Genomic DNA, 24,717 nt, shown 5'->3' with positions numbered 1-24,717 from the left:
GGACGTAGTGTTAACAGCATCAAGAAAAGCCTGTGACAGACTTGCTTAAGCTGGTATTCCTTAGCAGCCTCTCATGCTAGCACATCATCTCCAACACTAGTGCCTTATTAAAACTAGCATATTTGGATCTATTTTCACTCTAATCATATAACTCAAGTTTGCAATACCTTGCTTATTAGTTTTATGAACCATATTCTGTGTCTACGGTTACAGCTTTCGCTGTGATGCCAATGGTTGAAGCTTGAGATAGTAAATATATCCCTGCACAATGTAACAACGTAAAAAGTTACAAATAACACAAAACGTTTCCTACCATACATAGCATGCGTCTGCTCATGCGCACCATACTGTGTTGCTGAAGAAGATACTAAACCAGGCTGTGCATGTGTTGGTGGTGCCATCATTCTAGTGTTACCCTGTATTACAGGGCTATAAACATGAGGATGCTGTGTCCAATAAAAATAAAAGACAAATCAATTAGTTAAAAAACATGTCTGTACAAAAGTTAAATACACCCTTTAATCAAGCTCGTACAGTGCATGCTTAAAGGCACTTAATGATAATTTGAAACGCTACAGCTTGCTTTGCACTAGCTACAAGAATTTTTCAAAATATACCTGTCACCATTATCCAGATAATTCCTGCAAACTTAAAATGAGAAATACCTTCCACAAAAGGAAACTAACAAAAGGAACTACTCTGCTGATCTTACATTGACAAATGGTCTCTTTAAATTGAACAGAAGAAGTTTTAAACTATACCATATCCCATCCATCTTATCACACCAACTATTTTAGCAACTGCATCTTTTAAATCTACATCCAATTAATCATTTGAAAGAGATGTTCCACCATGGGATGTAGTTAATGATGAGGTACAGATATTCTGTATTTAAGATTTGTATTTACTATTAAGTGGAGATTAATGTTTGTGGAGGGCTATGATGTGAAGTGCAAAGTATCAATATTTCTGCAGTATTTGAATACTAATTGTAGCAATTACATGATGTAACAGAAGATACAGTACACAGAATTCCAGAATTAAAGTCTTAATTATACATCTGTTCCAATACGAATGCAGGAAGAGGCAACCACACACTAAAGGAGTCTTACCTGAGACTGATAATGTGGCACGTGCTGCACAAGAGGCTGATTAGGGAACTGTTGAGGACTATAGGTAACATACTGTGTTGAATAGGCTGGTGGTGTAGCTACAATAGGGGGGCCTGCGGCTGAGGCAGGATGCATCATGGTGCTCTGATGATGCTGGTCTTGGCGTTGTTGTGGCATATTTGGTACTACAAAGCAAGGAATATTTCACATTAGGAAGGGGGATCTAAAGTAGCCAGGTCTTTCCTGAAAGTTTTAATTTAAAATTACTGTGCCTAATTAGAATATCCTCACTATCAACTTTAACCATGGTCTGTAGAAGTACATTACACGGGTATGATTCTGAAGAGGAAAGATGATAAGCTGAGTTTGTAAATTAATTTAAAAATCTTTCTAAATGCAAAAAGGTAGCTTCATCAGCACAAAATGGAGCTTTCCGTGCAGGGGATTTAAATACAAGCAGCTCTATATGAACCTGGTTGTTGAAGAGAAATGTGAATGGCTCCATGTTCACAAAACTGAAACTGCTACCAAAGGGATTCTAAAGGAAGCTGTTCAGAACAGAAGAATTGTTTTATAGAGGAAAGTAACTTAACACATACAAGAAAACACTTGCATATTATCAAGCGACCAAGAGCAGGAAAGAAAATGGCTACACTAGTGGCCACTGAACCTTAGTGAAGGCATGTGCACAATTTTTCCTTAGTGGAGCTAAACTCTTACCTAGCACTGCAAAGAAATCTTGACTGCTGCAAGCAGAGACTGCATCTAGTCTAAATATGCACTTTAAGAGCTTGAACATTAACACATTCTACATAGCCTTGGATCTCTCAGAAACAGGAGCATGGTTGACTAAAAAACTCTTAAATATACATTTGGTAAAATCAGTATTACCAACCCCAAGTGGTCAGAAATCATACTTAATAAACAAAACACATTTTGGGGTTTGATTTAGTTTCTGGGGGTTTTTTTGTTTGTTTGTTTCATTTTCAGGCTTTTCTCCACAATCATTAGGGCAATAAACGTGATTTTTTTAATTAAAGCAGAGATGCTCACGTGATCAACTGCCTCCAGGAGCTGGGACTTTAAGAGCGCCACCAAATTTCCAAGAGTTGTCAACATTGTAGAATTAGAGTATTATCTAAAACATAGCTATAACAAGAAAGACAGTTCCTGCCTTCCGTTCACTTTATGTGTATTAAAAAATGCAGATAATGCACTTAGCCATACATGCACACCAAATTTTCCAGATTATCTAGCAACAGCTTTCACTCATTGGAGAACAGTATCTAGCCATAAAAGTATTATGTTAAATCACTTCCATTATTTTGGTGTAAGAGGGATGAAAAGGGACAGTGAGATACAAGGACTAGCAGCAAATCATTCTAAATAGTGTTCCAGTAGAATAAGAAGGGAAGAAAATAAACCCTTTCCACCGGAGCAGTGTAGAACTTAGTGGAAAGAGTACCATATACAGAAAATATTCTACTAAGGTGTAGCTCAATGCTCTGCTGCAAATTGCTAGAAAGAATCCCTCTTTAACAACGTCAACTAACAACATTTAGGAAAACATTAGTGATTGAAACAGTCAGCTATTAAACAATTCAAAATATTTGTAAACATTTTTAAATCTGATTTTCCTGTACTGAATTCAAAGACAAGCAATTCTCCAGTAATCAAGCTTACAGCATTTTCTTTTTTACAAAGACAAAAGCAATGTATTTATCTTTTGCATTGTGATTTTCAAGTATTTGTACCAATTTAAAATACATAAATTAACATGAACCGGATAAAAATGTGCATGTCTGTTACTCTATTCATGCTACATGCAGTCTAAAACCAAACAGGCAGTATTATTCTCACCTTTACCTGCTCTATAGGTCTTGGCTTGGTTCACTGGCATGGGAGTCATGGGAATAGGATACAAAGGCTGAAACAAAAAAGAACTCAGTGAAGTTATGGTATGTTTTTGGACATGTTTTTAAATATACAAGCTTTAGAATTTTCACTCCTGAATCTAACAATACTGTTCATAACCACCCTGAAATTAGAAGTGTTCTTAGTTTTTTCCTAAGAGCAACTGTACAGTTTTTATTCCCATAATGGGATAAGACAAATGATTATATTAACAGCCTGGGAAGGACAGTGCTTCCCTACTATGTAGGTCCCCACTGCAATATTAACCCTGAAATAAAAGCTAGCGTACCCTAGTTTTCCAGCTCTATTTATAAACTTGTTAGGAGACTACTAGGTGATCACTGTTATCTATACTACACTCACCTACACAACACAGAAGAGTATGAAGATGCCAAGGATGACTTATAAATAGCACCTTCTTACTCAGAACTAGTCCCTGCATGTATCCAGAGTAACATCTGCTGATTTTAGTACATGCTTATTTTTCTCGCTGTCTTTTACTTGTTACTACAGCAGAGCCAACACAGGTGCTGAAGAGTGAGCTGCATCCTATTCGGTCTCATTGATGACTCAAGTTGTGACAATTTCATATACAGAATCAGATTCTGCACTGTTAGATGTCTGAGGTGGTTTAGCAACGGTGATGAGGCATGAGCCAGAATGGAAATGAAGCTGGGTTCTTATTCCGGGTTGAGTTTGCAGGACAGACAATTGGAAAAATATCTTTATACTTGTTGACCAAGCACATTTCCTCTTGAGTCAAGGACACACAATACAGGCCCAAGTTTTGAAGTCTAGGAGCCTAACTTTAGGCACCCAAGGGTTGTCTGATTTTTCGGAACTTCTTTTAGTGTAAGTGGGTGGTATTTTACATCTCTGAAAACCAATTGTTTTACCAGCTGCTTAAATGTATAAATTTTAAGGACAGAAGAGACCATTAGATCATCTAGTCTAACCTTCTATGTAACAAAGGCCAGAGAATTTCACATAGCCATCCTCTGCATTAAGCCCACTAATCTGCATGTAGCTAAAGTATCTCTTCCAGAAAGGCATCTACCACTTTTGATTTGGAAATATCAAAGAGATGGAGAATCCACCACTTTGTTGGTAGTTTGTTCCAATAGTTAAAAACGTCTGCCTTATTTTTAATTTGAATTTGTCTGGCTTTAGCTTCCAACCATTAGCTCTTGTTCTGCCTTTCTCTGATAGACTGAAGAGCCATTTAGTACCTGTTATTGTCTCCTTATGGAGATTCTTATACGTTATAATCAAATCACTTTTCAATTATTTTTTTTAAAATAAGCTTAACAGATTGTGCTCTAAGTTTCTCACTGTAAAAGCATTTTCTCCATCACTCAAAAAGTCTGTGTGGCTCTTTTCTGTACCCTGGCTAATTTTTCAACATATTAAGGATCATATTAGCCCTTTTGCCACATCACCACACTGGTAGCTCATGTTCAGTTGCTTGTCCATTATGACCCCTACGTCCTTCTCAGAGTCACAGCTTTCCAGGATACAGTCCCCTATTCTGCAAGTAGGGCCTGCATTCTTTGTTCCTAGATGTATGACCATGCATTTGGCTGTATTAAAATGTGTTGTCTACATGGGCCCATCTTATCAATCAGTCCAAATTGCATCATATGTGCCCTGGAATCTTTCCTCATTTATCACTCTGCCAATCTGTGTTGTATGCAAGTTTTATCATCAGCACAGATTTTATATTTACTCCAATATTTTTATTAATGACCTGGAATAGCACCAGGCCCAGGCCTAGTACCGATCCCTGCAGAACCCCACTTGAATGCCTACATGTGATTTAAAAGACAGAAAAGTTGGGTGAGGTAGTATCTTTTATTGGACCAACTTCTGTTGGAAAGAGACAAGTTTTCCAGCTCCACAGAACTTCTCATCCACTCTGTCTCTCTCATATCCTGGGATCAACATTGCTACAACACCACTGCAAACAATACATTATTTGTAATGCAGCAGAGACCATATTCCCCAATCAGGCACGTGTTTCCAGACATATGGGAAACAATACACCATCCCTCAGTTACTGCAGACTACAACTGCAATTTTAGCTTATGCAGAATGAATATTAAAGAAGCTACTAGACTGAACTATGAAGTTACTAGATTTAGAGAGGCTTCCAATGACTATTTGGAGCCTTTTTTAAACTGTGCAAGTAACTATTTTTCCTGAGATTAATTATTTAGGATTTGTCTGAGACCATATTAATTTATTTATTTATTACCTGTGAATTTTAGGTTTTATATTTGCATACTTAAACAATAAATCACTGCAGACACTATGTAGGCAACTGATATAAAAAAGAAAAAAAGGACACAGAAAAGGAGGAGTGAAGTACATTTAATTTTAAGATGACACAGTAAAACAGATTGTTTTAGTGATTAGAATGTTGTACCTCACTTGAGTCTCAGTAAGAGAGATCTTAAAGACTGGTTGGAAAGCTACTGCATAATTAATTTGAATTTAAAACTTTATGCTGCTATATTTGCATTTTAATTTTCTTTTATGTGACATCACTGAAAAGCTATTACCATTCGAAGGGTAAAAGTGTATATTATTTAGTAGTTACCAAAAATAACCCTATCACATTCTAGTTACATGAGGATGAGCAGCTATGCTAAGAGAAAATGTGCTACAGCAATTTGTATGTTTGATGGTTTTTTGTCCTAGACTAGAGTTTCATGGTATCAATATTTGAAAAGCTCACAGTCGTACCTACTACAGGCTATTTGTCAGCCAGGAATTCGTGTAGATTCAAAACAGTGGGATCTAACTTGCATTTGGGAAGCTAACAGATACGGTATAGGTACCCTTCATTTAACATTTCAGAAGGATCGCTTCAACATTACTGCAGTAATCCTTTTTTCTCTCATTCTCCCCAAAACATATTTTATTGGAAAGACTATTAGTTGAGTCTTTATATTGTGACTAAAAACACTAAATTTTGGCAAGGGATCAGAAGATTAATAAATGTTCTAGGCTTGTAAGCACAGCTCAAGTTTCCAATTACTCAATACATAATAATAGTAGCTATGCTAGAATGCTAAGTTTGCATGTCCAAACATCTACAGACCACACGGTAGAAATCACAGAATTGTAGGACTGGAAGGGACCTCGAGAGGTCATCTAGTCCAGTCCCCTGCACTCATGGCAGGACTAAATATTATCTAGACCATCCACGACAGGTGTTTGTCTAACCTGCTCTTACAAATTTCCAACAATCCACTCTTGAAGCTAGTAGTGATTGGATGTGCTACTCTGAACAACATCTACAATAGAAAGTTTATGGATTGGATTTACGGCCAAATGCTGCACTTCAAGCTTTCTATCATGTAGACTGTAGCCTCTACAATGACAGAGGCTGGAATTTAGAGTGCTAGACCACTATGTATTTGGTAGCCTGAGGCACAAAACTCAGCGCTATCTTCACTAGTATTTGGGCAAATGACAGCATGAGGGTAAGCCTGTATATATGAACTGAAGTCCCTTCAAAACCCACTTCTGCAACAACACCTATAAGTAATCAAGCGATGTATCAGTTACGCTGAGAGGCAATTGGGGAAGTTTTCTATTTTTTAGTTGCTTACATAAATATTAAACATACATCTGAATAATGGTGTAAATATTGATCACAGAGCACATCTATCCCTGTACAGCACTGGCACAACAGGGCACTAACAGCTTACTTCTGATTTTAAGTCCCACCTCCTATTAATCATCATCTTAAATGTGCCAAGAATATTATATTTAGTTAAGCTGTTAGACAAATCTATTTTACCTGCACGCCTGGGCTCACTGGAACCGGGTACATCATATTTGGTGCAAAACAAACAGGCTGAGTATACACAGGAGTTGGCTGTTGATGACCCACCATAGAAGGGCTAGGCTGAGCTTGTGGACGAGGTGAGGTTGGTGTAGTAGAAGGCTTGGGCTACAAATAAATGAAACAGTTCACTCTGTGTCAGTGCACAGTTCACTCACGTATACCATATATGCCAGTTTTACCTATGCTCAGAGTTTGCTCATGGCAGTCAGATAGGAATGGAACAGGTTGTACTTCTTTAAAGACAGGCATTTAAAACATGTAAATTCTTTTCACCTGATTGCACAGTGAAGTTAAAAAGACAAATAAAAAAGTTTATCAAGATTTTAAGACTCTGAAGGCTAGTCCTAGAGTTAGTGTTTTCTGACTCCAAGTACTTCAAAGCAGAAAGGCTTGCTCCTTGAACAGAGGTGAGCACTACAGAAATGGCACACTGCCGGTGGGGAAGGGAAAGGCAAGAGCTAAGAGCACCTCATGCCTCCACATTTCCTAGCAGCATCAGTTTTCAAAGATGCCGCAGACCCTCCTTGTGGAAGGCTGGATGTAACATTCACAGCTGCTGTTTCCTCACTAGGAGGAGGAAACTTTTCAAGGGAAAGGTGGACTGGCTTTGGACCCCCTGGCAACAGCTCCAGGTAGAATATTGTTGTCAGTCAAGACCAAAATCTTGAAAGCCTTCCTAGAGGGCTTGTGACCCTCTGTGAATAAGTTAAATACGGTCATTAGAGTTCAGAAGAATGTAATTAAGAACCAGTTTCGACAATGGGTGAGGGAGGGGATGAGAGGATATGTGGTGAAGATCTGAAGGAAATAAATATAATCTGGCCTCCCAAATGGTCACTCAGACCAGGTATTTAAGACGTACTATTTTATTTAATAAAAAAGGCTACCACATTTGGTGTAGTCTGTTGTTTACTGAAATATAGTGAACCCCTTTCAAAATGTGTTATGGTTTGATGTACCAAACTGCTGTTGTTAAAAACCCTGAGAATTAATCTGGTACACTGTTCAATTATGAAGGAGAATTGGTCAGACACACAAAGGGTATGTCTACACTTCAAATACTAGAGCAGCACTGCTTTAGCACTTCAGTGTAGACACTACTTACACCAATGGGAGGGGCTCTCCCATCGGCGTAGGTAATGTACCTCCCTGAGAGTCAGTAGCACTGTCTTCTACACCAGGGGTTGGGTTAGCACAGCTACATCTCTCAGGTGTGTGGATTTTTTACAGCCCTGAAAAACGTAGCTATGTCAATGTAAATTCAGAGTGTAGCCCAGCCCTCAGACTCAACTAGCAGAATACAGCATACTTGACCCAAATGTACAAAGAAAAACAATATTACTGTGCAATTACTTGAGAGGTTGTATGTCACCGCATGCAATATCGCTTAATACAACTATCAACTTACTTGAGCAAAAGATCGAGGGTTGAACTCCTTTGCATTGGGATTAAGTGTTGATTTCCTAACTTGCCTACACACAAAAACACACAAAGGATTTAAAGTTCAGAGATATTCCTTCACAAACATTTCCCCTGAAGTCTTCCATAGTTCAACTGTTCGAGTTATTAAAATCCCATCACAACATAAAAATATTGTTGGATTAGGTTTATGACTGAGAAGACTTACGGGAAACTAAGGGGCACACGGCTAATCACACTGTATGGAAAGAAAAAGGAAAAAGTAATCTACTACATTTATTTCTACAAAAGCACATTTTTGATGGTGCTTAGTCTGATTGACAAAGGGACAGCGTTTAGACAAATGAGTGCAAGACTAAGTATCAGGAGGATCAGAGTTCTAGCTCGGCCACCAACCTGCAGCATGGCTTTGGGCAAGTCATTTAACTCCTGCCTCAGTTTCTCCATTTGTAAAACACAGATATTTATCCACCTAACTCAGAGGCATTGTGAAGATTAATTCATTAATGTAAAGTCCTATATAAATACTAAGAATTAATTTTTTCAAAACAGTAGCTCTCCCCTTTGCAGGGGATTCTAAAAACAGAACACACCCAATGTGCTTATTAAGAACACAATTACTTACTCAGAGGTATCTTTCTTCTCTTCTTTATCCTCTTTATCTTGTTTACTTCCAGGTCCAGATGTCTGTACACCCTGAGAGGTTACCTCTGGCCCTCGCTTCTGCTCAGAGCTACTACTAGTTGATGGAGAAATACTGGGACTATTCGATTTGCTACTGCCACTGTTAGAGTTCGCATTACTACTGGTTTCAATGACAGATTCTTTAGAGTTTGATTCTGTTTTCTCTTTAATCACATCTCTGGATTTTTCACCTTCTCGATTTTTGTTTAGCAGTTGATCCACAGTCTCTGAGGTGGAACTTGGCTGTAACTGAAAGCACCAATAGTTAACACTTTCGATAAATATCATCCCTATGCAGGGATGAAGAAAACACATGAATTACTACTAACAATACTTATGCAATCAAAAAGGAAAATGCCTTTTCCATAAACTTCCATAAACTGTTCCGCTGCAGGAGCCTGAAATTATTTTAATGGAAAATGCAGGTTTCATCACTAAAAACAAAAATAAGCGCACACATGTGATGGGTCTATAAACTTAAGGAGGCTTAGATGAAAGAACGAATTTGATGGGATTGAAGAGGCTTCCTTTTCATTTTCTAATGAAGGTACAAATCACAGCAACACCTAAGAAGTACTAGACACTATTCAATACAATGTAACAGTAACACTTAATGATGAGATAGCAATTTAAGAAGCCATGTTTGCCCCCAGATAGAATATTTAATTGAACCTTTTAGCTAAGTTAGGTAAACTATTAGATATATTATGGCATAGCTGCTTTTGGGATTTAGAGATTCTCTGGGAGGGAAGATGTGCAACATAGCTACATCACAGTTAATTATATGTGCCCCAAGTGCTCTAGCTATTTACAGTGAGACACAAAAGGGTTCCAACTAGTGTTCCAATAGACAGTATCTAAATTACCATATATACTCATTCATAAGCCGAATTTTTTTTTAGTAAAAAAGGGAAGCACCAGAGACAGGGGTCGGCTTATGAACGGGTATAGAGAGGGAAAGGTGGGACACAGCCCCTCCCCCCAAGAGAGGGAGCAAGAAGAAGCAGCACAGCCAGCAGAGACAGAAGGGAAGAGGCAGGGCCAGAGTCTCTCCACTTCTGGCCATGCTGCTCTCCCACCAGCCTCCAAAGCAGCTACCACTCCAGGGCTGGCAGACTGCAGCCGTGCCGCTCGGCCCCACCCCCCAAAGCAGGCTGTGGCCAAGCCGCCCCAGGGCACGCTGCAGCCACGCTGCCCAGCCCAGCCCGCTGGAACATGCTGCAGCCGCGCCACCCGGTCTGGCCCGTAGAGCAGGCTGTGGCCGCCCCGCCCGGGCTGCCGGAGCAGCTCCAGTCAGGTCAGAGACATCCTCCCCTGGCCCTCCCCAGATAAGGTGGGAAGGGATGGGATGGGGAGAGTGTGGGGGTCCCAGGCTAGAGGTGGGGTCATGTGGGGTGGTCACAGGGGTTACTCCCCTGACTCCCAGCTTCTACCCCAAAAACAATTCCCCACCAGTTGCTGTCCCAGCCCATCAGGGTAAGCAGCTGGCACACTTTGTTTACTTAGGTTTACCTCTGTGCCTGCAGACGCTCAAGGTAAATAAACCATCTCAGACCTGATGGCTTATCCTGATGGCCTGGGAGCCAAAACGTTTGCTGACCCCTGAATTATGGGGTCATCTTATGAACGGGTTGTACAAATTTTTCCATTTCTACTTATCCATCTTGGGGGGGTGGGGGGAGAGGGGGCTGTGTGTGTGTGTCAGGGGTCGGCTTATAAACGAACCGGTTTATGATCGAGTATATACAGTATAATCTGCATTTTACATATGCTCAATAGTCTGAGACACCTAAGTACCACATACAGATTAAGGAGAGTCTGCACTGACTTTGTTTATATTGGCTTGTATCACAATCTTATATGAATATGTTTGTTTGAATGACATTCTAATATGTACTCATTAATTTAAGGGCCTATTTTCCTATTGATAAATATGCTCAACTCCTTAACTGAAAATATAGATACACATCAATGGAAAAGGACGGTATAAAACTCTTTTAGTCAACGCCCACATGAAAGACACTTACCCTAAAGTCATTCTTAAATTTCTTTAAATCATCAATCTGTTTTCTGTGTTCTGAAACAACTGAAGATACACCTGCCAAACATAATATACACATGAAAAATTCAAACTCCTACTCCACATAAAACAAAACTTATAATAACTGGAGTTATGTCAGTAACACAACTATCATGTTTCCCAGAATGAAAGAAAGATAATGCCTTTGATTTGGAAAGTTGTTGTTACTCCAACAGGAGCAAACATTCAGTGGCAATTCTAATCCAAATCACTGCATAAGAGAAAATGAAAAGCCCCAAGGGCTGAACTGATTGATCAGTTATCTACGTGCTCCCTTAAATACATTACACTTTGGGGATTTTAAGTTAAATTTTGTGCTTTATCTGCAGAGATACTTAAATTTAGTTACAATGCAGCCTCCAAAATCTTGAGCTGTACTAACGAGGAAAGATCCAGTAATGTATCAACCTCCTACCCACGTTTCTAAACAAAGCAGAGAGAGAAGTAGAAGCAGCTCTGTATCTCAAGAAACTGCAGCCACTCATTCTTGTTTCCCCAAACTGAAGCAGTCTTGTTCGATTCTGCTTTTCCCACTCTCAAATTAGTTGTGTGAGCGCCATGGCTTTTAAACCATTTGAAGTACAGGGCTGTTAATCTTTTTATGGAGACCACACCAAAAAAAAAAAAAAAAACAAATAAAAAACCACACCGGTTCTGTGCTTTATAATACTAGAACCCTACAACAGAATGACAGCAGGCCATAATTCACAATAAGGAACACACACACACACACGTTAATACAACATCAAGTTACAAATTTAAAATAAACAAGGAAATGCAAGTGTTAAAACTTTAATACAAAATAATTTGACCTAATTAGTAATTCAAAGTACAACCTGTGTGCAAATTAACTACAAAAACTAGAGCTGACTGAATAGTTGAGTAGGTCAATGCATTTTTCTGAATAACCATTAGTTGTTAATTTTTCCACTCACGTTATTCAGCCATTTCTAAGAAACATAACTTCTGCATTTCATATTTTAAATTTGCAACATGAAAGTAGATCTTTGTGCTTATTTTCTTCTTAAAAAAACCAAAACACTCAGCTGCTTCATTATAGCTCTACAGTTTTACACAACTCCACAAACTGCATTCCTAAACACACAAAAATCCTTACCACTGAAACCATGGTTATTTTTTGGCAGATCCATAGGTTTTTGCTACACCACACTCTAGATACAGGAAAACCTAGATGTAGAGCTAAGAAACTCTGCAGTGTACTCTGTCAGACGCCAATGCAATAATACAACCTTAAAGTTTACATTGCATATGGCCAGAAACATTAAAATGTTAAGACTAGAGACTAAACTGAAAAAATTTAATAATCATAGAATATCGGGGTTGGAAGGGACCTCAGGAGGTCATCTAGTCCAACCCCCTGCTCAAAGCAGAACTAATCCCCAGACAGATTTTTGCCCCAGATCCCTAAATGGGCTCCTCAAGGATTGAACTCACTACCCTGGGTTTAGCAGGCCAATGCTTGAACCACTGAGCTATCCCTCCCCGCATAGAAGATTTTTTGAGACCTATGAGCAACTATGGAGCAGGTTATAAAGAAAGCTGAATCAAAACCATACATTTACTTTTTGTTACTATGAGAACTATAATATCCAAGAAGCAAAAATCTTATGTATCATGAACATAATACTTAAAAGGAAAACTCTGGTCCATTTAAGCTTGGTTAAAAACTAGTCTTTACAAAACTAGTCAACAGAAGTGTTCCCATATTTTATTTTAATGTTGATGGAATGGTTAAGGAATAATCCCTCTGCAAAGTTTGTAATGCTGTTCACTTTCACAGCTGCATGAACAAAAATTCTTACTTGTAGAAAGCTGAAGCAACTGCCTAAAAGTCACTCTAATAAGATGTTAATTTCACTAACTGATACTGGGATTTGTGCTTACAATTCCCTAAATTACGCTAAAAATATTTAAGAGAACTTTTAGATACAAACCTTTGTTTTCAGGTTTAGTAAAGCTAGGAGAAATCTCACTTGGCTTAGCATTTTCCTTGTTTCCAGTTGCAGAATTCTGCCTCTGGTCCTGAAGCCTGGAATCTTTAGCTAGAAATATAATTTCAATTCAAAGTTACTTTCAAATATATATATTATGTATAAACACACACCTCATAAGAAGATGGTAAGAACTGCAGGGAAAGAAATATTTGAGGGAAAACTTTAGGCCAGAAGAGAACTTAGGAGGAGGAAGAGGAAGCTAAGAACCATTTTACATTTACGAAAATTCTGTTAAAGGTGAGCTGCAAAGGAAAAAAAATAGGCTTAATTTTTTAAAATGCTTTATGATGTCTAATGAGAAACTGGGAAAAAAAATTGCACTTTGTTTTACATTAGAAATTCAGGGTCTGCCTGGGCTGAAGGACTATGGTGACTTGAGAACTAGTGAAAAGAACTCACAACAGTCAAGTAAAGATTTAAACAGTTTGGATAAAGAAAGCCACTGTTAGAAAAATGAACCGCCTGGGCTCTTCAATTAAGGTTTTACAGGTGTTTGGGAGTTCTGAGACCTTCAAGCATTCTGCTAACAAAAATATTTCTAATATTTTGGATACAAGACAAGGCTGCAAATTCAGTTTTTAAAAAAAATCTTTTCAGGTCACCTTTAAGTATGACAATAACTGTATGCTACACATTCTGTTAAGAGAAGTACAGAGGAATGGGGAGAAGTTTATTAGGCTTGGTCTACATTTAAAATATGCATTAGCATAGCTATATCAGTCAGGGACATGAAAAAAAAAAAAAAACAACCCACAACCGTGACTGACACAGCTATGCCAACAAACCCCCCCAGCACAGATGCAGACAGAAGAGTGCTTCTGCTGGCATAGCGAATGTTATCCAGATGTGATGTTCCTACACCAGCAGGAAAAATTCCTTCTGGCGGTTTATGCTGCATCTACAGTAGGGGCTATGCCACCATAGCTATGCGAACACAGGCTCTGTAGTGTAGACACAGCCTTAGCCTATCAATGTTTTTCAGCAGCGTTGCTGTGTAAGATACCCACCCCCACACTCGAATATCATGAAACTGACTATATACAGTGGAACACAATGCAATAAAATCCACAAAACAGAAGAAAAATGTTGTTTCTAATAGGAAAGAAGTATAGTGTTTGGGTCAGTATATCCTTTCCCTTCACTTAAGACTAAAACTGCAGAATTTGAAGTATCAGGACAGTTTACCTTCACTAGATGGGGTAACTGCTCTATTGGATGCAGGACTGGCAGGTGTGGGAGATGCAGCTGGGACAGGCATGGCAACTGATTCAGTAGGAATAGTACCAGCTTGCGGAGAGGACAGAGCTGGCCCAGCTGGAGTACTTCCAACACTGCTCTGTCTTGGCGACCTAGGCCTGTGTGTTTTAGGGGATAATCTTGGAACTAGAATAAATAGAAACAATAGTTATAGGATAGCTGAGCCCCTATAGCTGTTAAGTGCTTAAAAAAATGAAGCCTAAGAACATGCTTTAAAAATAGTTAGTGCAACATAATACAATTATTGAAAACCTGTTTACCTTTCAGGTACATTTCTTAGTTCTTTATAATGCAGCATTTCAGATTACATGTAGGATTTGTCAGAAAGATTCCCTCAATACACAATCACTGCCCTGCAGTCCTACAACGAAGCTGCAATTCCAAATCGGTCCAACCACAACAGCTCAGATTAACACACAGTTTCAGGCACAGCAAAAGAGGTGGCCCGCTATACAAACAAATGTAAAACACTTTTTTAAAAGTGACTGAAGGATAGGACTATCTTATATATGACTTGCTTTACATGCTCGTCTTTAGAGATTGATGCCTACTGGAAAACTGAAGTATTCCACTGAGACAGATACTTATATATGAAATTTGCTGCCATGCCAGAAGTTCTATAACTAAGAAGAAATATATGCATACAGAATAAATATTCCTTAGGAGACCACCTGCTCCTCCTGCCTATTCCTCGCCATATATTATAATCTGCTTTGACACTGATTATCTTGAAAGCAACTAGCTGTGATGCCAGAAGATTATGACCTCAAGTGAGCCCCCCCCCCCAAAAAAAAGAAAAAAAACTAAAAAAAAAATCCTGTTTTCATGTTAATAGCCCTATTGTATGTTAATAAAAGAAAGAAGAAAAATCACCAAGGAGAGTGACAGAATTGTACTGAAATAGAAAGCTTAAGGCAGCAGGTCTAAGAAATAGCCTTAGTCTATCAAAATGTGGCTATGCATTACAAAATGACATTCTTTAAAACAGTGTCTCCATTGCATGATCTTCTGGAGGTCTAGCAGTGCTAAGCTTCAAGCTCCAGACTGTATCTCACTTGTTGGGGGCGGACTGTTGCTAACTCACTAAGACAGCCCACATTATAAAAGAGTTTAAAAGCCTCTAGAGTAGACATTCAGTGTCATAAAAATAAGCTTTAAATACTACGCCTTCAATTAAGAGGCTGTTAACTGAAAATTCTGATTGAAAGAATTCAGAGCTATAACAGAACGAGACAGACCTATTTGTACTGACTGTATACAGTAATCCTGATTTATAAGATTGGAAAGGAAGCAAATTAAAACCTAGGACAGTTTTAAGAGAAACATGTAATTTTGAATTCCCTTATAAAGGCTTCACCTTAAGTAGAATTCCAACTTTTCTTGGCCTATCACTCTTACTTTCCTCGCTACCCAAGGTTCTTGTTCAGATACAACTGCACATGAATTTAGTCACACAGCAGTTACTACGGTATAGTTGTGGGAGTGGGGCCTATCCCTGTTACTCGCCTCTTCCAATAGCTTTCTTAGGAGTACACTTCCTTTCAGCTAACTCCTAGGCATTTTCCTTCCTTTCAATTATGTTTAATTGCAGCAAACAGTTGACGGAACAACCCCTTTGAAGTTAAGGCAATACTACAATCATTTAGCAGATCTGATGTTTATTCAAAGGCTGAACTGCCTGGAAGTTTAAGATTTTGCTTAACATTAATATTCTAAAAGCATCCCTGGAAAACCATCTGCAATAAGCCAAGCTATACCTACCCCCACTGACAACTGATGACCACGTCCCACCTGATGGGCTGCCTCGTGCCACTGCAGAAGTAGATGCTTCCCCTGGTGCATTATGAGATACAAATTCTAAGCCACTTGAAATTGTACCCCTACCAGTAGAGACTCTGTGACCTCGAGGGTGCCGTTGTGCCTTAGGAGACATCCGCGGTGGCCCTAGGAAGAAGAACACATCTCCACACTATGAATACCTAAAATCTCTCTTACTGTAAGTGTAGCTAAGTTTACTATCCATTTTTACAACGGGATCTAAGCTCCAATTCCCGTAAGCTCTAGTAGGACAATAAAGTCAAGCAAGTTAAATAGGTGTTGACCATAACCAGCGTGCCATGGGTTCAGGGCAATTGGACACATGGGTGAATATTACTGGTCCAATCAATCTAGGAATCCTAACTTGCCAATCATCTTGATATCTGGGCATGAATTCACTAGCAGTTACAAGCTTCATTAGTGTTTAACAAAAAAAATTTGCAGCACCAATTTACTTCTTGTGAAATTTTAAATTCAAGAATTATGTGCATTTTAATATTGCTTACTGTGACCTGAGCCAAGCAAACTAGTCTACTAGCCTCCTCTGGAGGAGTGTTGAAACCTGAACCATCTAACAACATGCTTCATTCCACACTTGTTGAATCAGAGCAGCTAAAAAACAGTGGAACTTGCATGCTGGATTCTCAAGATTTTATTTAGTCAATAAGGCTAGCAACGATAGCCAAAAGCAATGAAGGAAACTGCTGCGGGTACATCTATTACCATCTTCTTTGAAAGAGATGATCTTGAGATTCTCGCAGGCAAGTCACGACATATTAGTAATTGATTCAGCTGATCGGAGATTGCTGTGTCCCTGACTGATGTTTCTGTTGAAATATCTATTTTGAGGGGTCATCAACTTTCCAGTTAGTGCACTGGTATGCAATATTGTCTATTTCTTTACATGATTTGACTATGAATCACACATTCATGAGGTGTCCATCACCATAATACTGGAGTGCACCATATATAAATTCAGTTATACGTGGAGAAGTGTTTGAACTATGAGATTGAAGAATGTGATCCTTTATATGTACTGTTAGCTACCAAAGGTATACCATGTTGCTGCCCCACTGATGTAAGCGTCAATTATGTCAATATTTTCTATAGGTTCATTTTTAAAGTAATTCATTCTAATCTCTTTTCACAGTGCACTTTTATCAAAAACAGGATTTTGGGATCTGTGAGTAAGCAGTTGGAATGAGTCTGGTTTATTTAACTGTTGTATATGGTACAACATGACAAAATGCTTGAAATTTTTACAGCGATCCTAAAAATAACATTCCTAAGAAAGCCTTCTAAAATAACTGCCAGGCCCTGTGTGTTGCCGTTTGCTAGGTTAAGACACTGAGCAGCGTTACAAAGCTGAGTTTATTTCATACCAACTTGGGAAATTTCACAGCTTTATATTTTGTTTTTGTAAAGTTTCTTTAAATAAAAAGGTTAATAGAAATAGTCTGATAAACTAAAGTTAAACACAAATTATAGGTTAAGTAATGAAGAGGAAAAACAATTTTGTAATTAAACTCACAAAGGAGTTAAACAAAGACAAACAAAAACATGAACAAATTGTGGTATTGTACCTTCTGCAGACATGCGTTTAGGCATAGTAGAGACAGGAGCTGGAGAACCATGAGCAGAGGGGTGAGACGGGGGCCTGGACGGCCGCGAGGGGGGCCTGGAGGGCGGCCTTGTAGGGGTGGCTGCCCGAGGTGGAAGAGAGTTGGGACCTGACTGGTAGCGAGAAGGTGGGCGAGAGGAAGGAGATGGGCAAGGCGATGGCCAGGGAACACCTGACAGAACAAATGATATGAAGGAAAGTATAAAAACTAAAGAAAAATTATGGGGGGAAAAGGTACACAGAAAAAAAAAAAAGTAAAATATGACAAAAATGATTTTTCATATGATTAACCCTTTGGGGACAAATTCATTCATTTCTACAAGTGGTAGAAATAATCCCTGTTAGGTTGTTTTCCCCTCTTCGAGACTGGTCAAATTTAACATCTAAATGTCTCATGAGCTCCCCAAAGGGTTAATTTAGGATCTACAAATACTACTGAGGAATAGATAGTTAAAGCTTAATCTGTTAGCCTGCTTATATACATGTTTCTCAGTACACATTTCTCTAGATAAGATGCATAAATAGCTACTAAAGGATCTCATACAGTGATTCACATACAGTACTGACTATGCAAGCTATTACTTTTCAAACTTAATGACAATGAGCGATATCAACTTTAGAAAGTATTTCTTTACAAAAAACAGCGGTGTTCAGTGTCTGAAGTCTGACATTTGTGCCCCTACCACTTCTGTAAAGGGCTTATTTAAAATTTGTTTTTGAAACAAAGCAACCAACTTCACAATTTAAGAACATAATGCATACACTTCTGACTGATGTGCATTCAATAAACTAATACAATGAACAATACAGGCACGAAATGTAGATTTCAAACAAAATTTATATTGTTTGGGCAGTAGTTGAGTGCTGCAGATCAGAACGTTTAAAGGAAAAATATTTAAGTAGTAAACATCACTTACCTTTATCTAGGTATTGCCCAGGTCTCCTCCCCAGAGCGCCACACTTGAGTATTATGTGCTGTTTTATTTCTCCACATCTTTAAATGTTAGGCTTTTTTTTTAAAAATAAAAGTATTCCAACGAGGCTGGCGTATTACTGAACTCAATAAGCAACATATGCCAACAACTGAATGTCCAGTTCGCAGCATATAGGACTCAATTAGCTCTGTTAAAGGAAATAGTGCTGCACTTTGCTCAGTTATGTGTGTGTGTGTGTATATTATACATACATACATACATACATACATACATACATACACACACACACACACACACACGTACACACAGCCAAAGATACTCAAGAGTATTTATCTGGAGAGAAAACTTCTGAAGAACTTCCCTCTCTACCCAGTTGTTTTTCCTTCCTATTGCATATCTTAATCACGCCACACTACGTCACACTGAAATCAATGGGAGCCTTTACATTGCTTTCAGAGGAAGTTGGATTGGGTCCTCATACAAGTGCGCCAAGTGATATTTCTTCTTACACTGCTGCCTCTTTCCCAAGTCGCACCAGAGACTAGTTTGACATCTGGAGATCAGTACTTCAACTCTTCTCACACCCACCCACAACACAAAGCTGATCCTCACTAATTTAATATGTACAAGACTTCACGTAACACTACAGAAATGTGCATCAGTCATCTAAAGATTCATCTTCCCCTTCAAGTTTAAGGTGTTTTAGCAGAAGGTAAAGAAATTAAGTTCTCAGCTGCATGAAACTACCCACAATGTAGTTGAGAAAATATTTAAGTGTTCATTATCAGATAGCAATAAAAGGTTAAACCAAAGTGAAAACCATAAACTCTATATACTAGTCTGACTTATCCTTGGAAAAAGGATCAGTTTTTGCTATTTTAGTTGTAGGATTGTTTTGTTTTATGATCAGTATTTCACATAACTTCATAGTTGCCACATTTTTTAGAAACAAGAAGTCACTCAAATAAGACTCATTGATTCAACTGAGATACTTGCCTCCATTAACTACTCTTTGGTCTGCTCCAGAATTAGGACTAAAGTCTGAAGTATGGGATCCAGATCTCGAAATTGAGGGGCCCGATCCAGATTGGCCCATCCTTGGTGAATTTTGTCTGCCTCCTCCCCAGGACAGAACATCTCTATTTCGTTGTCCAGTTGGAACATACTTGCTTTCCCTGGAACAGAAAATTCCTTTCAGTGTTATAGACAGAGATGGAAAATAAGAGATTATCTGACCATTCAAAGAATGAATAAACTTTACTTATATGTACCTTCCCCACTGCAATCAAAATGAAGGTAAATCCTACACTTCCTAGTTCATATTTTGTACTCTTTTAATGGTTCAATATCAGAACAAAAAGAATACTTGCATGCGGTACATAGCTGTTGATACTATTTGTAAACCCTCACAGTTTGGTTTCTATAATCCTGCAGGACACTGGATAATTTAATGCTGAATTTTCAAGGTTTTCTGGGGCATTTTAGATGCTTTGATATGTGACATGCAGAGCCTACATTGCTATTTCCTGAAGTCTGTGTGAATTCAATACACTGATTACACTGTTTCTTCCCCTACAACAATTTGTCTTTTCTTTTTTAAAAACAGCCATAATAACTGGCAAAGACAAATAAGTATCAATGCGTAAATTACTACTGTACTACATTTATCTTTAACAAACCATGAGTAGTAGTTTTCCCTTTAAATACCTAGTGTTCACACCATGTCCTTCTCGTTCACTTGCATTTCTCTGAACAGCAGTATATTTTTCTTCTTCTGTCCGGTCATCGTTTTCCAAGGCAACCCGAGCTTTGTATTGGGCACTTGATTCAATTTCTTCTGCTAATTGAGCTGCTCTTGCTTCCCGTTTTAAAAATTCTTCTGAATTATCCCTCTCTAAGGGCACCCTAAAAGACACAATGGGAAGGCAGAGAAAAATATATTTGACATTTATAAGTGTGCAGATAATCCACAAAAAATACATTTACATAAAGCTAAGTTTAACAAACCCACAAGAGCAAGAAAGCAGTTCAAGATTAAATGAAAGGATGTTTAACTTACACATTACTTCTAATTTTAGAAATTGACCAAATTCTAAGTTATTTCCTTGCCAACCAAAGTCCGAGTTCAAGGTGCAGCATTCCCCCCATGACTAAAGATGTCCCTCACCACTAATGCCAAGTGAGACTCCAGTTTTCAACACTGTTAAAGATATGAGAATTAGCTATCAAGATCTGAAGCGAAGGTTGTTTCTCCTTTCAGTTCAACTCTAAAGCTGAAGCTCTATAACTGGAATTTCTAGAGGAGCCCAAGGAAATAAGGTGTCCAAGTCCTTCTGAAATTCAGTGAAAGTAATCATCAGTAGGTGAGGATTGATCAGAAGCTTCCAAAAAGGGCGAGATATGATCAGTAGGGATATCAGACCCTTCTTAGCCACATTGGTGCAACCAATGAGACTCTGGCTCAATCTTGTTTGATCTTGTTGAGAACCTTTAACAGTAGCAGTGTTAGTAGATATGCATACAGAAGTGCTTTCACCCATGAGATTAGGAACATGTCTCTAATGGATTGGGGATCAAGCCTCCCTCCAGAGCAATACCTGATGCATTTTGCACTGGCTGCCTTAGCAAACAGATCAACCTCCGGGAACTCCTAGGCTATGAATATCATGTGGAGGACTCGTCATTTAGGAAGAAACATCTGGTGAGATTGTCTGCCATGGTGTTCTGAATACTTGGCCTGTATGAAGCTCAGACAACTATGTGGTTGGCTATGCACCAATTTCAGAGTTTTATCACTTTGGCACAGAGAGATGGGGGAACATGTGCCTCCCTGATGGTTGATATAATACATGCATACTACGGTTTCTGCCATTATCTTTACTACTAATCAAACTGAAATCAGTAGACAGTGTAGACAAGCATTTTTGATGGTTCTCAATTCCAAAAGATGGATATGGAGAAGCTATTCTTGTCATGACCACTTTCCCTGAACCTTGTGAGGTCCCAGATGTGCCCCTCCAACCCAAAAGTGAAGCATCTGATGTTATCGCTATGGTAGGGGGAATCTGCAAGAATGGAACACCTGTGCAGGTTTTGGTCCTTACAAAGGTGGAGTGATCGTAGAACCTACAGTGGAACAGACAGTGAGATGTCTAGACTGTGTTCGCTTGGTTTGTAAATCGTTCAAAGCCATGCCTGTAGATCTCAGGAGGTGTAGTCTGGCATGCTGCACTACAAAGATGCATACTGACATGTCTCAGCACCTGAATACAATCTCATACTGTTACCTAGCACTGCCCTGAATCTTTGAGATGAGATTGACAGGGAGAAAAATCTGCTGGATAGTACGTAAGCTGAGAGACGGCGCTAGGCATAAGCAGACTAAGCAATTGCTGAGGGCCTCAAGCCACTCAAGGGAGTCCCTATTAAATTATTAATGTGTGTTTAGGAGGGCCCAAAAATATTCTTGTTTAGGGCCCCCAATGGGCTATTACTGGAAGTGGGTAAGCACTGCTTCTCACTGCATCCAGGGAAGCTCCTACGAAATCTATACTCTGTAGTAGAGTCAAAACTGACTTTTCTAGGTTGATTTGAAGGTGCAGGCTGGGAAACAGGAAACACATGATCTTTACTGATGCCAACACTTCCCAACACAATCTGCCCTAATCAACCAACCACCCATATATGGGAAAACAATTATACCCAAACAATGTAGGTGACTGGCAATCACTGCCAGAATGTTTGAAAATACCCTCAGTGCTGAAGATAGGCCCAAAAGGCGCATCATGTATTCATAGTCCTTGTTTTTTAGAAAACAAACCACTTGTGTGAAGGGTGATTAGTCACATGAAATATGCATTTTGTAGGTCTAGAGTTGCAAACCAATCTCCTACTTCTAATGAAGGAATTATTGTTGCAATTTCTGTTGCTTTACATATTTGTTTAGAGACCTGAGGTCTAAAATTGGCCTCCACCCTCCATTCTTTTTTGGAATCAGGAAGTACTCTGAACTGAATACTCTTCCCCTGTGTTGCACAGGAACTGGTTATATGTGCTCCCAAATGTAGAAGAGAGGTCATCTGCGGCTCTAGCAATTGATCATGAGAGAAGTCCCTGAAGAGAGGAGAGACAGATTTGAAACAGTTAGTGTAACCATATGTTATAAACTTCCAGGGCCCATTTGTCCAACATTATAGGCTCCCATGCACCCTGAAAAGGAGAAAAGAGGCATCTGAAAGGAGGGAGGGAGGCAAGATGCTGCAGCTATAAGAACTTGTCAGTTCAATGGTTGAGACTTTCTACCACCCCACCAAAACTGTCGCTTGGAGGACACAGAAGGCTGAGAAGATGTAGCTGAAGGAGGTTTCTTGAGTATCTTAGTTTCTTTGCTGGGGGTTCAGAGGGTCTACAATACGTTGAATTTGGGTCTGGGCATTTTCTTTGGGCTGCCTGAGACCTACTAAACCTCTTTCTTTACAGGAATGTAAATCCCTAGGGATCGCAGCATGGCTCTTTAAAGTGTGAAGAGATGTATTAGTCAAGTCCACAAAGAGCTTGCAAGCATCAAAGGGTAAGTCTTCAACAATATTCTGAACCTCTCTTGTAAAGCCCGGCAGCTGTACCCAAGACACTCTTCTCATGACCCCTGCAGTGGAGAGGGACCATGCTGCAGTATCTGCCACATCCAAGGAGGCCTGGAGTGGTATCTTTGCCAGGAACTGACCTTGTATAATGGATTTAAACTGGTCTCGATTTGTCTGGTAGATGCTAACACATGGCACATTCAATTATATTAGTGAAACAGTTGTATTTTCCCATGAGTGCCTGACGGTTTGCTATCCTGAAGTGTGGCTGAAGCATAAGATTTACAACGAAAAAGATCAAACCTGTGGTGAGTCCCTACTGTACAGAGTGGGCTTCAAGTTATGCTGTCTGCCTTGTTCATTAACAGCCTCAACTACTAGAGAATTCAGAGCTGGGTGAAAAAAAACAAAGTCCGATTCTTTAGCCAGAACATATTTTTATCCTCCCTCTTGAAGATATGCAGTGTGTTAGCAGGGCTTTGCCAAACCATCTGAGTGGGCTCCACAAGAACGTCATTGACTGGAATGGCAATCTTCATAGATGTGGAAGTGTGTAAAATATCTAGGAGTTTATGGAGGGACTCCTGAACCTCCTCCAAGAGAGTCTGCATGTCAGCAATCCACATCATCAGGTTCTGAAACTGACTGAAGTCATCTGCCATAGGAGGTGGGGGAGGCATGACCGCTTCATCAGAATAGCCTCAGGACAGGAGAGGCACCTTTTAAATCACAGGAAGCACAGCATTCCTGAGCAAAACTGGCAAAAATTTAACCCCTAAAAGGGGAAATCTCTTAACTATACAACTACCTCTATGAATAAAAAGGGGGTGGGGCACTTTAAGGTAAGTAACTATCTGAGAATAAGCTAAATATTACAGAACAGGCACACAGTAGACTCCATCTCAGGCCAATGGTGGTTGAGAACAGGCCAGACAGGCACAGTAAACAAAAATTTCCATCAGAGGTGCAGGTGCCCCTGAAGTGGAGGACCCACAGGGACACTGCTCTAAGAAGAACTTGACACTTCTGCAGCAGGCACTAAATCATTTAACATCTTTCTCCTTCCAGTCACTAAAATGCTGAGTGAAATCCTGCTTTCCAATTTCAAGCAAGGCTAAGATTGCAGTGTGAGCAGTCATGTTACTTAATCCAAAAACCATCAATGACAGAGCTCAAATGGAGCTGCTGCTACAAACAGAACACAAAATACTACCTTTAGGCCACAACTTTTTTTAAATTCTTGACCATGGAGTAAGACTTAAATACCTAGAGTACAAGGGATTGGTCCTCCCATCAGATAATTTCAGCTTTCAAATATCTTGGCACTCTCTCTAGAGCAGGGGTTCCCAAACTATGGTACGCTTACCCATGGGGGTACACAAGACATCTCTCGGGGTACATGGGAGATATTGTGTAATGCTGG

The 24,717-nt window shown here is 39.2% G+C and overlaps 1 protein-coding gene across 13 annotated transcripts in view; it reads right to left on the bottom strand.

Moving 5' to 3' along the window:
• ATXN2 (ataxin 2) overlaps positions 1-24,717 on the bottom strand; it is an 83,701-nt gene that overhangs the window by 20,064 nt on the left and 38,920 nt on the right. For 6 of the 13 annotated variants that reach the window (XM_044989571.1, XM_044989572.1, XM_044989567.1 and 3 more), the window contains 13 exons: positions 20,419-20,616; positions 19,708-19,886; positions 17,739-17,948; positions 16,099-16,281; positions 14,266-14,463; positions 13,021-13,128; positions 11,013-11,083; positions 8,927-9,234; positions 8,291-8,354; positions 6,835-6,987; positions 2,973-3,039; positions 1,113-1,297; positions 314-446 (listed from right to left, as the gene is read on the bottom strand). In XM_044989571.1, coding sequence (XP_044845506.1) covers positions 314-446; positions 1,113-1,297; positions 2,973-3,039; positions 6,835-6,987; positions 8,291-8,354; positions 8,927-9,234; positions 11,013-11,083; positions 13,021-13,128; positions 14,266-14,463; positions 16,099-16,281; positions 17,739-17,948; positions 19,708-19,886; positions 20,419-20,616 — 2,057 coding nt within the window. The remainder of the gene's footprint in view (positions 1-313; positions 447-1,112; positions 1,298-2,972; positions 3,040-6,834; positions 6,988-8,290; positions 8,355-8,926; positions 9,235-11,012; positions 11,084-13,020; positions 13,129-14,265; positions 14,464-16,098; positions 16,282-17,738; positions 17,949-19,707; positions 19,887-20,418; positions 20,617-24,717) is intronic. The other 7 variants (XM_044989563.1, XM_044989565.1, XM_044989568.1 and 4 more) reach the window with 5 other exon arrangements.

This window comes from Mauremys mutica, chromosome 16 (genome assembly GCF_020497125.1).
Source record: "Mauremys mutica isolate MM-2020 ecotype Southern chromosome 16, ASM2049712v1, whole genome shotgun sequence".
NCBI lineage: Eukaryota > Metazoa > Chordata > Testudines > Geoemydidae > Mauremys > Mauremys mutica.
This window is presented reverse-complemented; position numbering and strand designations above follow the sequence as displayed.